The sequence below is a fragment of the Microcaecilia unicolor genome, chromosome 12 (genome assembly GCF_901765095.1).
Source record: "Microcaecilia unicolor chromosome 12, aMicUni1.1, whole genome shotgun sequence".
NCBI lineage: Eukaryota > Metazoa > Chordata > Amphibia > Gymnophiona > Siphonopidae > Microcaecilia > Microcaecilia unicolor.
In genome coordinates, this window is record NC_044042.1 from 100,801,375 (window position 1) to 100,814,951 (window position 13,577).

At 44.0% G+C, this 13,577-nt stretch overlaps 1 protein-coding gene across 1 annotated transcript in view; it reads left to right on the top strand.

Annotated features, from left to right (window-relative positions):
- The window catches only part of PLEKHH3 (pleckstrin homology, MyTH4 and FERM domain containing H3), a 261,085-nt gene that overhangs the window by 127,191 nt on the left and 120,317 nt on the right, over positions 1 to 13,577 (top strand). Inside the window, exon 3 of the mRNA XM_030220491.1 lies at positions 2,125 to 2,213. Within this exon, the coding sequence (XP_030076351.1) occupies positions 2,125 to 2,213 (89 nt within the window). The remainder of the gene's footprint in view (positions 1 to 2,124; positions 2,214 to 13,577) is intronic.

Genomic DNA, 13,577 nt, shown 5'->3' on the forward strand with positions numbered 1-13,577 from the left:
GCTAAATGCAAACAAATGAGTTGAGACATGAAAGCCAGATCTAGGTCAACTTGTGATAGAGCCAGTTGGTAACCCAGAATGTAGCTGGGATTGTTTTTACATGAAGTTCAATAAAGTACGTATAGTATAGAATAGAATGCAAAGCAATGCATTATGGGGGTTCTTGTAACATAACCTGCCCAAATGTCAAAGAATGCTGTTCTTTGGAGTTTCACCCTTCAGATCAGCTATTCTAGAGTTGCCACTTGACCTAAGTCAACCTTGATGAGTTAATTCACATCTGATTCAGAAAGCCATGCAGTGGAAATGCTGTATCACTGTGGTATATTCTTTTGTTAATCAATGAGCATAAAGTTTACTGCCACATTAAAAATGTAACGGTAATTCACAGATCGTTGCAAAATGTTCCACTTCTCCTCAGTTTTGGAGGCAGAGGTGGGGGGGGGGGGAGTGGGCGCTAGAGTATCAGGACTGCTATTTTTTTTTGGGGGGGGGGGATCAGAGGGTTGTATTTAGAGGATTGGGGTCATCTGGGGGCTATCGTTGTCTAGGGTTGGTCCCGGGTCCAGCTCACAGAGGCAGTGGGTTCCCAAAGAATGCACAATCCACACGGGTTTGGGTATATAAAGTATATTATATTTGCTGATATATATAGGTTCACAGCATTTAGTACAGGTAACTGGTATAGGCCTGTATCTGTGTGTGTTTAAGGAAGAGAGAGAAAGAAGTGGCGCATGCAGAGCCTGGTGTACTCTGCTTGCAGGGAGAGAGGGCAGAGATGCCCCCGGACAGAGAGCAGTGCCCTGGACAGAGAAAGGGGGGGGGGGGAAGCAGTAGACCCAAAGCAGAGCTCATGGGTCTTGGGGGCCCGGGGTGGGGGGGCTTATTAGCTTTTCTGCTGCAGTATAGAGGGTGAGCTAAGTCTTCTATGCCACCTCAGACCTGGTGGTAATTTTCTCTCGCATTATGATCCCTTAAAACCTTCTCTACATTGGGGCAGAATAGCCCACTTATCTTGATTTCAATATGCTGTGTGCTATTGTCCACTGCTTGCACCCAACCCATTTCTGTATCTTTTGCTTGCTCCCATGCGCACATTCCTCACATTAAGTGCACGCTGCTGCCCACGGTAACTTTCTGCATTAACCTCTCAATCCTAGTTTTGGCTTCTGGTTCATTTGTGGACTTCTTACCTAGTTTTCTTCTTAGAGAAATTAAAATAACAAATAGTGGAATCTAGTGGTTTTCTTATTGTTTATCAGATGTTTCTTATGCTTTGCTAGAACTTTCTTTTTCGGGGTTTTGCTGGTGTCTGGCACAGAATAGCACCATTGGGTTATTACCCAGCTTCGATTTGCACATGATTCTTACAGCTCACTTGCATTGTCTTTTGATTTTTGCATTAAAAATAAGGTTTTGCTTTTTATTCTTGAGTCGCAACATTGCTTAACCTTATTCCATTCCCTTGTAGTCTGTATTCTTCTGTATTCACTCTTGCTTGTGAGACACCTTATTTTGTCGCATTGTTTGTTGCTGGAAAATGACATGTAATGTGAACACAGGCATTTTCATTGTTTGCCCCTTCTTTATGGAAAACCCTTCATCCCGAGCTGCACTCAGTTCAGAATGTGGTGACGAGTCTTGAGCCCTTTACGGAACATCTTTTTTGGAAAGCATTTGGAGATGTTTCATATATATGATTTTTTTTTTTGAGGGGGCGCATTTTATAATTAGTTTGTATTTTTCTGTAAAGATTATATTTATGATTATATCCTTTGTACCTCACCTTGAACTTTAGTGATAAGGCGGGTGATAAACGTTTTAATAATGGTGGCGGAGGGAATGGATTTGACTGCCAGGTCAGGTGTCAACACAGGGATATGGCTGAGGTAAATTTGGTTTATTGATCTGGGTGTTAATGCACTGTTGCAGTCTGGGTAGTGTTCATCCATTCTGTCAAACTGTGACCTCTTCCTGTGTAATGAAATTTTAAATTTACTGAGTCTTAGTCACAGAATAGAATCTGTGTGTGCCGTTAAGAACCTTCTACCATGTCTTAAGAACGTTCTTGCACAGTGACCCTTAAACTGCTGCTCCCACAATCACCTTTGGATTTTTATTTAGGTTTCTACAGGTCTCGGAGGAAATGCGAAGTCTAATTGCTGAGAAGAACCATGCCAAAGCGGATGAAGACCAGGATGTTGTGGTGAAAGGTATGTGGCATTAAGCATCTTTTATTTCATTTTCACAGATAATTGTTGGGGTAATGGAACAGGTTCAAAGGCATTTTATATGGGATGGAATTGACCCCCCCCCCCCCCAAAAAAAAAAAAAAAAAAAAAACAACCTCTAGTAACAATGAGGATGTTCTCTCCAAAGTCAGGAGAGTCATTCATTGGCTACTCTAAGACTCTGTGTGTGTAGGACTGACAGGGGAACAAGGACAGCACTTGCCGTCTTTGCATCGGCCACACTGCTACATCAGTCCCAAGTTCTGAATTCACAGAATCCGAATCCCAAGTTTTGTATCCTGAAGAGCCGAAGAAGCCAAAAGGATGTGGAAGGGTGGTGAGAATATCAGGCTTTTTTGTTGGCTGTAACAAATGTTCTTAATTTGACAACAAAAAGTCTCCAAATAAGACCCAGGATTGCATTTGTAGTACCTTTGACACCATCAAAAACTTAAACATAGATTCCCTGCTTATGAATATAGTCTAGACGTTTGCAAACTAATATCCTCCACGTTCCTCCTTCCATGGCTAGAACTAGGGTGGGGTGACTAGGGCTTTCTGGGTGCTGTATTTCAAAGGGTGCTTCTGGCACTGCTGTGTGGGGGAGCATTTCCTCTTGCTTGCTTGAGGGCCCTGGTTGACAAAACATGTTCTGGTGCCACCTCCCTCCAACCTTGATATTTTCCAGGACATGCACAGTGTATAGTGTAAAATAAAGTGCTTTCTGTTCAGCCTCTTATTTGCCGCTTAAATGACCACCTCCAAACTGTGAATTTATCATAGAATGCCATTTTGTAAAGAAAACATCCAGAGCTTTGTGATCTGTTTTTACTCTGCAGTAACCAAGTGTGGATAAAAATTGATTAGATTCAAGAACTAGAGGGGCTGGGTTAGAGGAAATAAGATCTGTCTTGGTATGCAGTAAGCTGCATTACCCATTAATGCAGTGGTTTATTCTCGATCCTGTGCTAATCTTACTTCCAATGCAGGAACAAAAGTTATTGTGGAGAAATCTGAGTAGGCATGTAAATCGCTAAAAATTACTCCACATGTGTTTGTGTTTAAAAAATAAAAAGCTGCGCTAAAATCTAGCACAGCCTTTTACTGGTCTTCTTGTAGCACTGAATCTTTATGCTAAACTCAAGTTGCTGTGAAAATACAGCCCAGGAGTTAGAGGGTAAACTAAAGGGAAGTGCTCTACTCCGTCACCTAAGATCCCTGGTGGCCCAAAGTGACCCATACAACTCTCTCTTCCCTGAGCCACAAAAAGCTAATTGGTGGCCCAAGTAGGCCCCTGCCCTGGACCTCCTACTCTCTAACCCCAAAAATGTTCCCAGGCCTTCCTCAATCGCCCCCTCCTCTTCCTCACCCCTCTAAGTAGGGAGACAGGAGTAATGCCCACTCCCTCCTGCCTCCATCTTGAAAGATGGCAGTGCCTGACCTCAAGCAATGCATTGAGTCCTGCTGTACAGTATGGGTTATACAAATAAAGCAGTAATTGTGGGGGAGGGGTGTCTGAGGGGAGCCCACGAGGGCTGCTGGGACCATTTGTAGGGTGGGGTTCAGGGTCTCACTTGGGCCACCATGGATATTTGTTGGGGACAGTAGGATGGGGGAGGTCTGAGGAGGCCTACTTGAGCCACCATTTTTTCTCCCTGAGATAGGGGATCTGGGGAGTCGGGGGAGGGGAACCGGAAAGAAGTCAGGAGTTTGTGTTTGTTTTTGAAAATGTCCTTTCTTGTCAGCTTGTGAGCCAGTTCCCATGCACGCACTGACAGGAAGGGTATAGCAAATGTGGCATCTTACCACTGTAGTGTGTGTTGTTGTTGTTGTTGTTGTTCCTGACAGCATGCACTTTAATGCAGTGGTAATCTGCATGGGGTTGGTTTGCTTCATTGGGGGAGTAAAAAATGTTTTAGCTCCTGAGTTAGACTATGTGCTGCATTGAGACATGAAATTCCAGAGAAAACCTGTGTACAATTTCAAAGTATTTTGCTGCTTACGTTTTCAAGTTTCATTTTATTTCTGAGATATCGCGGTTTACAGATACAAATCAACAATAAAAAGAAAAAAGAAATTTACATGCCATCCTTCAGAAAAGGAGTGGCAAAGAAGAGAGAAATGGAAAAAAAAGTGGCAAATCTGTTTGCCATAATGCAGGATGTCACCAGGGTCCAGGGATGCCAGGCCTGCATCAGTGCCCATATGCTTTCTCATAAAAGTATTATTTCCATTGTGTTTTAAATCTTCGAAGGGATCTCTCTATGCGCAGAGGGAGGGTAAGACATTCCAAAGGGTGGGTCGCGCCATAGAAAACAGACTTCCTAATGTGCTCATAATGTATTGTGCAGAAGGGAGTTGGTAAATTTCTGTCTCAGCAGGCACCCATTGAGGAGGACTGCATTGTCCTGACTCAGTTAAGATTGCTTTCAAATAGTACACCACTGGACAAATGTTTGGTATTACAGAGGCAGAAACAATGATGAGAAAAGTGTAACACCAAGGATTTGGTTGTCTTGAATTCATAACACTAAAATGCCTTTTCAGTACGAGTTGCCCATGGTGGAGTTACCACAGGATAAAAAAAAAACATAGGCTAGAAAAAATACAGTGCACACACACACATGCACGCGCTAAAAACATATACAGCACTAAAAAACAAAAACAAACAATACCCCCGAAAACAAACATATACACACACCCTAATATTCAGAACAACATAGTAGATGAAGGCAGATAAAGGAGTGGGCTAATGGTTAGAGTGGTGGACTTTGGTCCTGGGGAACTGGGTTCGATTCCCACTGCGGGCACAGGCAGCTCCTTGTGACTCTGGGCAAGTCACTTAACCTTCCATTGCCCCAGGTACAAATAAGTACCTGTATATAATATGTAAGCCGCATTGAACCTGCTATGAGTGGGAAAGAACGGGGTACAAATGTAGGAAAAATAAATAAAAAAATAAAGACCTGTATGGTCCATCCAGTCTGCCCAACAAGATAAACTCATATGTGCTACTTTATATGTATACCTGACCTTTGATTTATCCTTGCCATTTTCGGGGCATAGACTGTAGAAGTCTGCCCAGAACTTGCCCCGCCTCCCAACCACTGGTGCTGCCACCCAATCTCCACTGAGGATCATAGTAACATAGTAAATGACGGCAGAAAAAGACCTACATGGTCCATCCAGTCTGCCCTACAAGATAAACTCATATGTGCTACTTTTTGTGTATACCTTACCTTGATTTGTACCTGTCCTTTTCAGGGCACAGACCGTGTAAGTCCGCCCAGCACTATCCCCGCCTCCCGCCACCGGCTCTGCCACCCAATCTCGGCTAAGCTCCTTAGGATCCATTCCTTCTGAACAGGATTCCTGATGGATGCAAAAGGCTGGTATGAGCTCACCTCTTGCTTATTTTATTATGTCAGAGGTCTATCCTACATGGAGACCCAGAGTAAAGGCCTTTGTGAGGACAATTTTCTTTTTTTTTTAATTTTTACTGATACGATATTCAAAATAATTACACCCAGTATACAACTTGTAAGGAAATAAAGAGCAAAATATACAGGAAAATTACAACTGTCAATTATACAAACATCAGAAGAAATTTTTTTAACATTAAATTTAGAGCAAAGTCCACAATTTGGGCAGAGCAAAAACATCAGGGAGAAACAAAAAAGGGAAAAACAAAACAGAAGTAAGAACCATTTTCAAAGCCATTTACCCAGGTAAACTGCATGTCTGCAAACCATCCTCAAAGCAGCTAAACAAAACAAGAAAAATATAAAACCCACACACATATACAGTGTTCCCTACTACAGATACTTTCAGTGGTATTGAGGAGTATGTATTTAGGGAGTCAGAGCATAATTTGTAGGCAAACAAAAGAAAAAAAAAGTGGGCTCTTCAGCTTGGAGAAAAATGGCTGAGGGGAGATATGATACAGGTCTATAAAATAATGAGTGGAATGGAATGGGTACACGTGAATCACTTGTTTACTCTTTCCAAAAATGCTAGGACTAGGGGGCATGCAATGAAGCTACAAAGTAATACATTTAAAATGAATTGGAGAAAATATTTCTTCGCTTAACTTGCAATTAAACTCTGTATTTATATGTTATCTAGTGCAGCAGAGCTGTTTTTTGATTAGAACAACATACCATGACATAAATCCAGCATGTATTCTAAACAGAGCATGTAAAGAAAATCTAAAAACCCAACCTGGCGAGGACACCCCTGATTACTACTCGTGCTCGTGGGTAATTTCCAAAACAGAAGATATTGAGATATGGAGTGTGCATTTGTTAATGTGCACTTGGTTTGTCTGGGCACCTAAAAGTTGCTTGTGCGTGAATGTGCATACAATTATTTGTGAGTTTAAAGTTTTAGAATATGGATAATATGCACAATTAAAATGTGTGGAAAAACATGAAAAAACCCCCTGAAATATTAGAGAATAAGCTGATTTTTTTATGTGGGGGGGGGGGGGCACTTTGCAAATCTCTATCAAGATAGTTTCACTTTGAAAATTACAGCTCACACACTGAAATCTGTACTTTTAAGTCCCAAATATGCATGTTACTTTCATCTCCTGATCTGACACCTCCCATGGATGCCCATGTGTATGTTTAGTAGTTTTCAGACTAGCCATTTTTCCTATGCAAACTGGTATTTACCCAGGCAAACAGCTTTGAAAACTGCTCTGTAAGACTGCAGAAAATGTTTTTTAAAAACTCAAAAAGGAACAGGATTCCTTTATGTTTATCCAACGCATTTGTGAATTCCGTTACCACTTTCATCTCCACCATTCCAAGTATCCACCAATCTCTCTGTGAAAAAATACTTCCTGACATTTTTCTTGTCTGCCCCCCTTCAATCTCATTTCATGTCCTCTAGTTCTACCACCTTCCCATCTCCAGAAAAGATTTGTTTGCGGATTAATACCTTTCAAATATTTGAATGTCTGTATCATATCACCCCTGTTTCTCCTTTCTTCCAGGGTATACATTTTCAGGTCAGCAAGTCTCTCCTCATACGCCTTGTAACGCAAATCCCATACCATTTTTGTAGCTTTTCTTTGCACTTCCTCAATTCCTTTTACATCCTTAGCAAGATACGGCCTGCAAAACTGAACACAATACTCAAGTGGGGCCTCACCAACTGACTTGTACGGGGGCATCAACATCTCCTTTCTTCTGCTGGTCACACCTCTCTCTGTGTTGATGCCCCTGAGGGTAATTTTCAAGGGTGTTTATGTATAAAGACAGGGTTTTATGCAGGCCCGGATTTCATTTCATTTATTAGCATTTATAAGTACAATGTAACACACATAATAATAATTTAAAAAAATACATCAAAACATACATAAAAATACAGTTAGACTTATCACAAAACTGTGTCCCCTTTGTACTGGAATCATTTCGGAGCCTGCATCAACAAATGCTGTTTTAATCATTTCTTAAAACCAAATTTTTCTGTCTTCTGAGGACGTAAGCAAGTGATAAGTGATGAATGCCGAAGCCATGTCTCAAGTGTTATCTGTGCTGTATAGTGGCTAGTCCCAGAGCAGTTCCAAAAGGTAGCACAGGCTTCTGAGCCTTGTTAGGTCTTCTCTACCCCACCTCCTCCCAAGCACTCCCATGTGAAAGAGGGGCACAGCACCACAGAGCTGAGAGGGCTTTGGCCCTCCTGTGCCAAATTTTGTTTTTGGAGGAGTTGCTGCTGTTATTGTTTAGAGACTGGCTGCTGCTGTAAAGGACAAGTAGCAAAGGTGAAGGGTAGGGATTAGCATACCATATGTCCTCCTTTTGCACTTCTTCAGATATGTCCTCCATTTTTAGCAAAATATCCTCTTTCATGTTCCTATCAGGGCCACTTGGGGGGGGGGGGTGCAAAATTCCCCCAGGCCCTACCTCCAAGGAGGGCCCAGCCATAAGCGGCATCGCCTCAGCAGTATTCCTCAAACCACTGGCAGCATCAAAAAAGAAAGCAGCCTGCCTCAGACATGTTCGCTGTACTGAAAGAAGAGAAATACAGTATTGAACCAGGCGGGGGTGTAGTGGCAGCAGCGGGCAGGTGGGGGGTGGCGGTAGCAGTGGAAGGGGAGGGGTGCATTTTTTGCCCTGGGCCTGGTGCATATGACCAACACACCTACCCACATAGTGAAACCATCTTTGGCTTATTAGTTAGTTTAGTCACAGGGAGGTGCTATAGAGGGAGAAGGGGGATGCTATAGAGGGAGCAAGACATTGCTGATCTCAGTTTCCCTACTGGTTCAATCTTTGAAAGCATTTTTGTTCATGCAGCACAATTTAGCAACTTCATTGATTGCCGGTACAGGAGCGCATTGCTTTTAAGATCTGCTCCCTAACACATAAAATCATCTATGGATTACATGCTCCCCTTGATCGACCTTCCGCCAAGAAATGCCAATCCTGCTGCTCGGTCCTATCTCCACCTCCACTTTCCAAATTGTAAGGGTGTCAAGTACAAGCAGATTTTCGCCTCGTCCTTCCGCTATTGGAGTCCCAAACTCTGGAACGCACTGCCTCGTCACCTTAAAACTCAAGTGGACTATGCCCTTTTCAAGAAGTTGTTAAAGACATTTCTCTTTGCTAAGACTTACTCTCCAACTTACTCTGTTGATTGATGCTCCCCTTGTCCCTTACCCTGCCTAGATCTCGCTGTTAGATTCTCCTCCCCTATTTGCCTCTTGTATACTTGCCTGAGTTTTACCTTTGTACTTTTATTTAATTCTATGTAAGCCACATTGCGCCTGCATGAGTGGGAAAATGTGGGATATAAGTAACCCATAAATAAATAAATAAACTTTCATGCAAAGATTTTCACACGTATTTCAGAACCAAGCCAAAGTCGTTGAGAGATATTGGCTCTTCTTATAAGTACGCCTGGACTCATACTTGGTCAAACTCAAATCCGGAAGTTTTTGAAGCGTAGATTATCTTATGCTACACGCATCTTATATTCTGCAAATACCATTCTTTGGTTCACTGAGGATATCAATAAGAATGAAACTGGAAAAAGACCAGGAAATTACAAATAAACTATAGGCCATACTTATCTAAACGTTTCCATAGAATTAAAAATAAAGCTAAAAATATAAATAATACAGAATTGTTAGATGTCAAAATATTTAGAGAAGAAAAATATTTTCCAAAATGTACGAAAAACCCAATAACTAGCAAGTGCCCAAATCTCTGGTGACAAGGAATTCCATATTGATCCAGCTTGATATTGGAGAGAAGCATTAAACAGTCTTCGCTTTTTAGTTTGGGTCACTGAGAATTGCCCAAATTTGTCAGTACTGCCCCACACATAATCTTAAAAATAGAAGTGCACAACTTAAATTGTGTCCTTGCCATGATTGGCAGCCAATGCAATTCCCTGACTAGAAGGCTGGCAGACTCAGACCTGCCAGCCGAGTATATTAATCTTGCTGCAGTATTTTGAATCGGCTGTACTCGTTTAATCAAGGACTTAGAGCAACCAATATATATGATGTTGCAATCGTCAAGTCTCAACAAAATTAGCGACTGACCTGGTAATCTAGATTTAGCAGGCTCAAAATAACAATGTGCTGTCCTCAGTTTTCACAACATATAGAAAGATTTGCTTTTTAGAGATTTTACATGTTAAAAGTTAGCAACCCGTTCCACAAGCAAAATTTTGGAACAGAATTCAAATGAAAAAAATATTATTGCCAATAGTGAACTGTTGATGGTACTGAGAGGTCCAAAGGACCAAGCCACAGAGATTCTTTTCACAATTTAACTTCAATCGATAAAGATGTAACCCCTTTCTGAATCGGTTTTACACATTTGGCAATCTCATTCTGCATAGTAGTCCGATCACTGGAAACGGGCAGTAGAATTGAAATAGCACCCAATAGATGAAGAAGGTTATGATAAGTTTTTCTAAAGCCATGACCAGTGGTCATGGGAATCCCCGTGGCACCCTGCATCCCAGACTCCAGCTGTCCGAAAGGTTGCCATTTTTTTCATATTCTGTGGCTCCATGAGGTAAAAAAAAACCCTGTGAAACCAAGTCCATACAGTACCACTTATTCCAATGTTGTTTAATCTTGCCAATGAGATGTTATAGTCGACAAGATTAAACACACATGACAAATCAAAATTGAATAATGATCATATTCATCTCACGGTTCAATAAGGCCCTACCGTACTATAGTTTTTGTTTTTTTTTCTAAAACCGTGCTGCGACAGATGTAATAGGTTCTGCTCTTCCAAATATGTATTTGAGACTGAACCCTCTCCAATAGCTTCACAATTAGCAGTATGGAAGCAACTGGGCAGTAATTACTATCAGCTTGTAAATTCCCCCCCCCCCCCCAAACATTTTTTGGGATGGGCGTTAAAACTATTTCCCCCCGATATGTTGTCTACTGCTTTTACTGTGTAATCATTAACTAAAAGTCACTTACACATTTGCTACAATTAAGTATTTCTTTAGGATAGGTAGCAACTATTTTATTTTTACTCTCCGCAAATATGGCAACCCTTTGGGAGGTAGGTATAACATGGGAGGAAGTTAACAATAAAATCAAAAATGTTTAGAAGTTACACATAATTGGTATTGCCATTGATAATTGTTACAGGTGTTTTCATAAAAGAAAAATTTGTACTAACTTTCCTGGAAATGCTTTATTAAGTCCTAAATGATGACGAGTACCTTCTGTTCTGTATTATCAATGTTAAATAAAGACTTCTATAAATCAAAAAAAAAATATGGCAACCCTATGCCTGGGAGAAGGGAGGACCTGGACAAGGGGAACTAATGGTGGCTGGGGGGGGGGGGGGGGGGGTGGGAGAGTAGAGGTCCCCTACTTCCTTCCTACCTGTGGGCACCTGCACCTAAAATCCTACTTTTGAACATGTCCCTGAATGTGTGTGTGTGTATTCCTGTTCAGCCAAAAATGTGTGTAAGTGTCTCTCCGCACATTGGGAAAGTGTTCTCGGGGTGGCAGTGGGGTGTCAAGTGCGCTTCCAAGGGTTTCACAGGAAACAGGACATGTCCAAATAGCAGGTGTAAATTCTAAGTCAACTTTTTTTTATATATAACTTTATTTTGATCATTATTATGAAAAATATATTTATTTTATTTATTTGTAGCATTTATACCCCGCTCTTTCCCGCTCAATAGCAGGTTCAGTGCGACTTACAATGTATGGGTACAAAAGTATCACAGAGATAACACCGTTGTATAGAGTGGAACAAGAGGAAGAGATTTGGGGGGAAGAATTGGGCATGGGTAATATTTGTGGTGTGGGTTGTTCATAAATTAAGTTGGATTGTTTGGATAGGCTTGTTTGAAGAGGTAAGTTTTCAGCAGCTTCCGGAAGGGTAGGTGTTCGTTGGTTGTTCGGATGTGTCTTGGTATGGCGTTCCAGAGTTGGCTGCCTATAACGGAGAAATTGGATGCGTAGTAGGTTTTGTATTTAAGACCTTTGCAATTGGGAAGGTGTAGATTGAGTTCTCCGAGGACAAGCAGGCTGCTTGTTCTCACGACTGGGTTGACGTCCACGGCAGCCCCTCAAACCGGAAGAAAAACTTGCGGGAGGTCCTGCACGCGGGCACGCCCACCGCGCATGCAGAGCCGTCTTCCCGCCCGTGCGCTCCTGCTCAGTTTTTTCGATTTCCGCACTGGAGAGAGACGCGTTTTCGTCCCTCTCCGTGTCAGCCCCGGAAAACCGTTTTACGGCCTAGTCCGCAATTGCTTTTGATTCTGTGCGCGTTCGCGGCCCCCTTTTTTCCTTTAAAAAAAAATTCCCTCTCGTCGAGTTTTCTCTTTTTTGTTTCGCTTCGTCGCGGCCTTGTGGCCGCGCGTACGATTTCTTTATTTTCATGGTGTTACTTTTTACCGTCACCATCGACGGTTTTGACCTCGCCGATGCGATTTTTCCGTCGATGTCCTTGAAGGTCCCGAGCGGATTCAAGAAGTGTGGTTGGTGTGGCCGGCAGATCTCGCAGACCGATCCTCACGCTTGGTGTCTCCAGTGCCTCGGTCCGGAGCATAATTCCAAGGCGTGCACCTTGTGTCTCGGCTTGAAAAAGCGGACGCAGGTGGCGAGGCAAGTTCTTCGGGACCGTCTTTTTGGAACTTGCGCCGGCCCTTCAACGTCGGCGGCATCGGTGTCGACGACCGGGACTTCGATATCAGTACCGATGTCGACGTCTTCGACACCGACTATGGCACCGACCCCAGGAGTACAGGTTCCCTTGGCCCAACGACCTGCCAGCGATGGCGGCAGTGGGCGACCGAGTGGGCAGTCCGCCCCGGCTGCTCCCGCTGCTCAGGGCCATCGGGACCGAACCCTGTCGGATCCAACCCCCAGAGGGCGCGGAGACTCCACCTGCTCCTCGTCCATGCCGCGGAGCGCTGATGACGGGCATCGAAAGAAAGTTGCGAAGAAGCACCGTCATCGGTCGCCCAACGCGCATGGCACGGGCAGATCAGGGACGTCAAGGGACGACTCGATCCCTAGGAAGCGCCCACACCGAGAGGAGCGCTCCCCCTCTATTGAAGAGGTGTTGATGCGCAGGTCATCGGGTACCCTGGTACCATCTCCTGGACCAGGGCAGCTTCGAGCACCGACGCCCGCTCCAGCCCCCCAGCCTCTCCCGACAGCGGGCCTAGACGAGTGCCTCCGAGCCATCCTCCCAGGTATCCTGGGCTGATGCGCCAGGCCTTGCCGGCACCGGGGGTGCTTGCGCCCGCGGTGCCGTTGATAGAAGCACCGGCTGGCTCTGTCCCTGTGATGCGGTCTTTGACACGGTCTAGGTCGCCACTCAGATGGAATCCCGTTGACGTCGATGGAGGGAGCTTCGTTCCCGCCGGCGCGGGATTCCACCTCTCGGTACCATCATCGAGGACGTGGTTCCTCGGGGTTGAGACGGGCCCGGTTGCGGTCTGAGCTCAGAGAGCTCATGTCCGACACCGGGGAGGAGGAGGAGATATTTCTCCTCCGAGGAGTCTGCGGGTCTTCCCTCCGACCCCACGCCTTCACCGGAGAGGAAGCTCTCGCCTCCAGAGTGCCTCTCCTTCGCCTCTTTTGTCCGGGACATGTCTATTAGCATTCCCTTCCCAGTGGTCACCGTGGATGAGCTGAGGGCTGAGATGCCCGAGGTCCTCGACTCTCCATCACCACCTAGAGAGTCTTCCACGGTATCGTTGCACAATGTCCTTAAGGAGACGCTGCTTCGGAACTGGTTGAAGCCCTTATCTAATCCCACCATCCCTAAGAAAGCGGAGTCCCAATACAGAGTCCACACAGACCCGGAGTTGATGCGGCCTCAGCTGCCACATGAC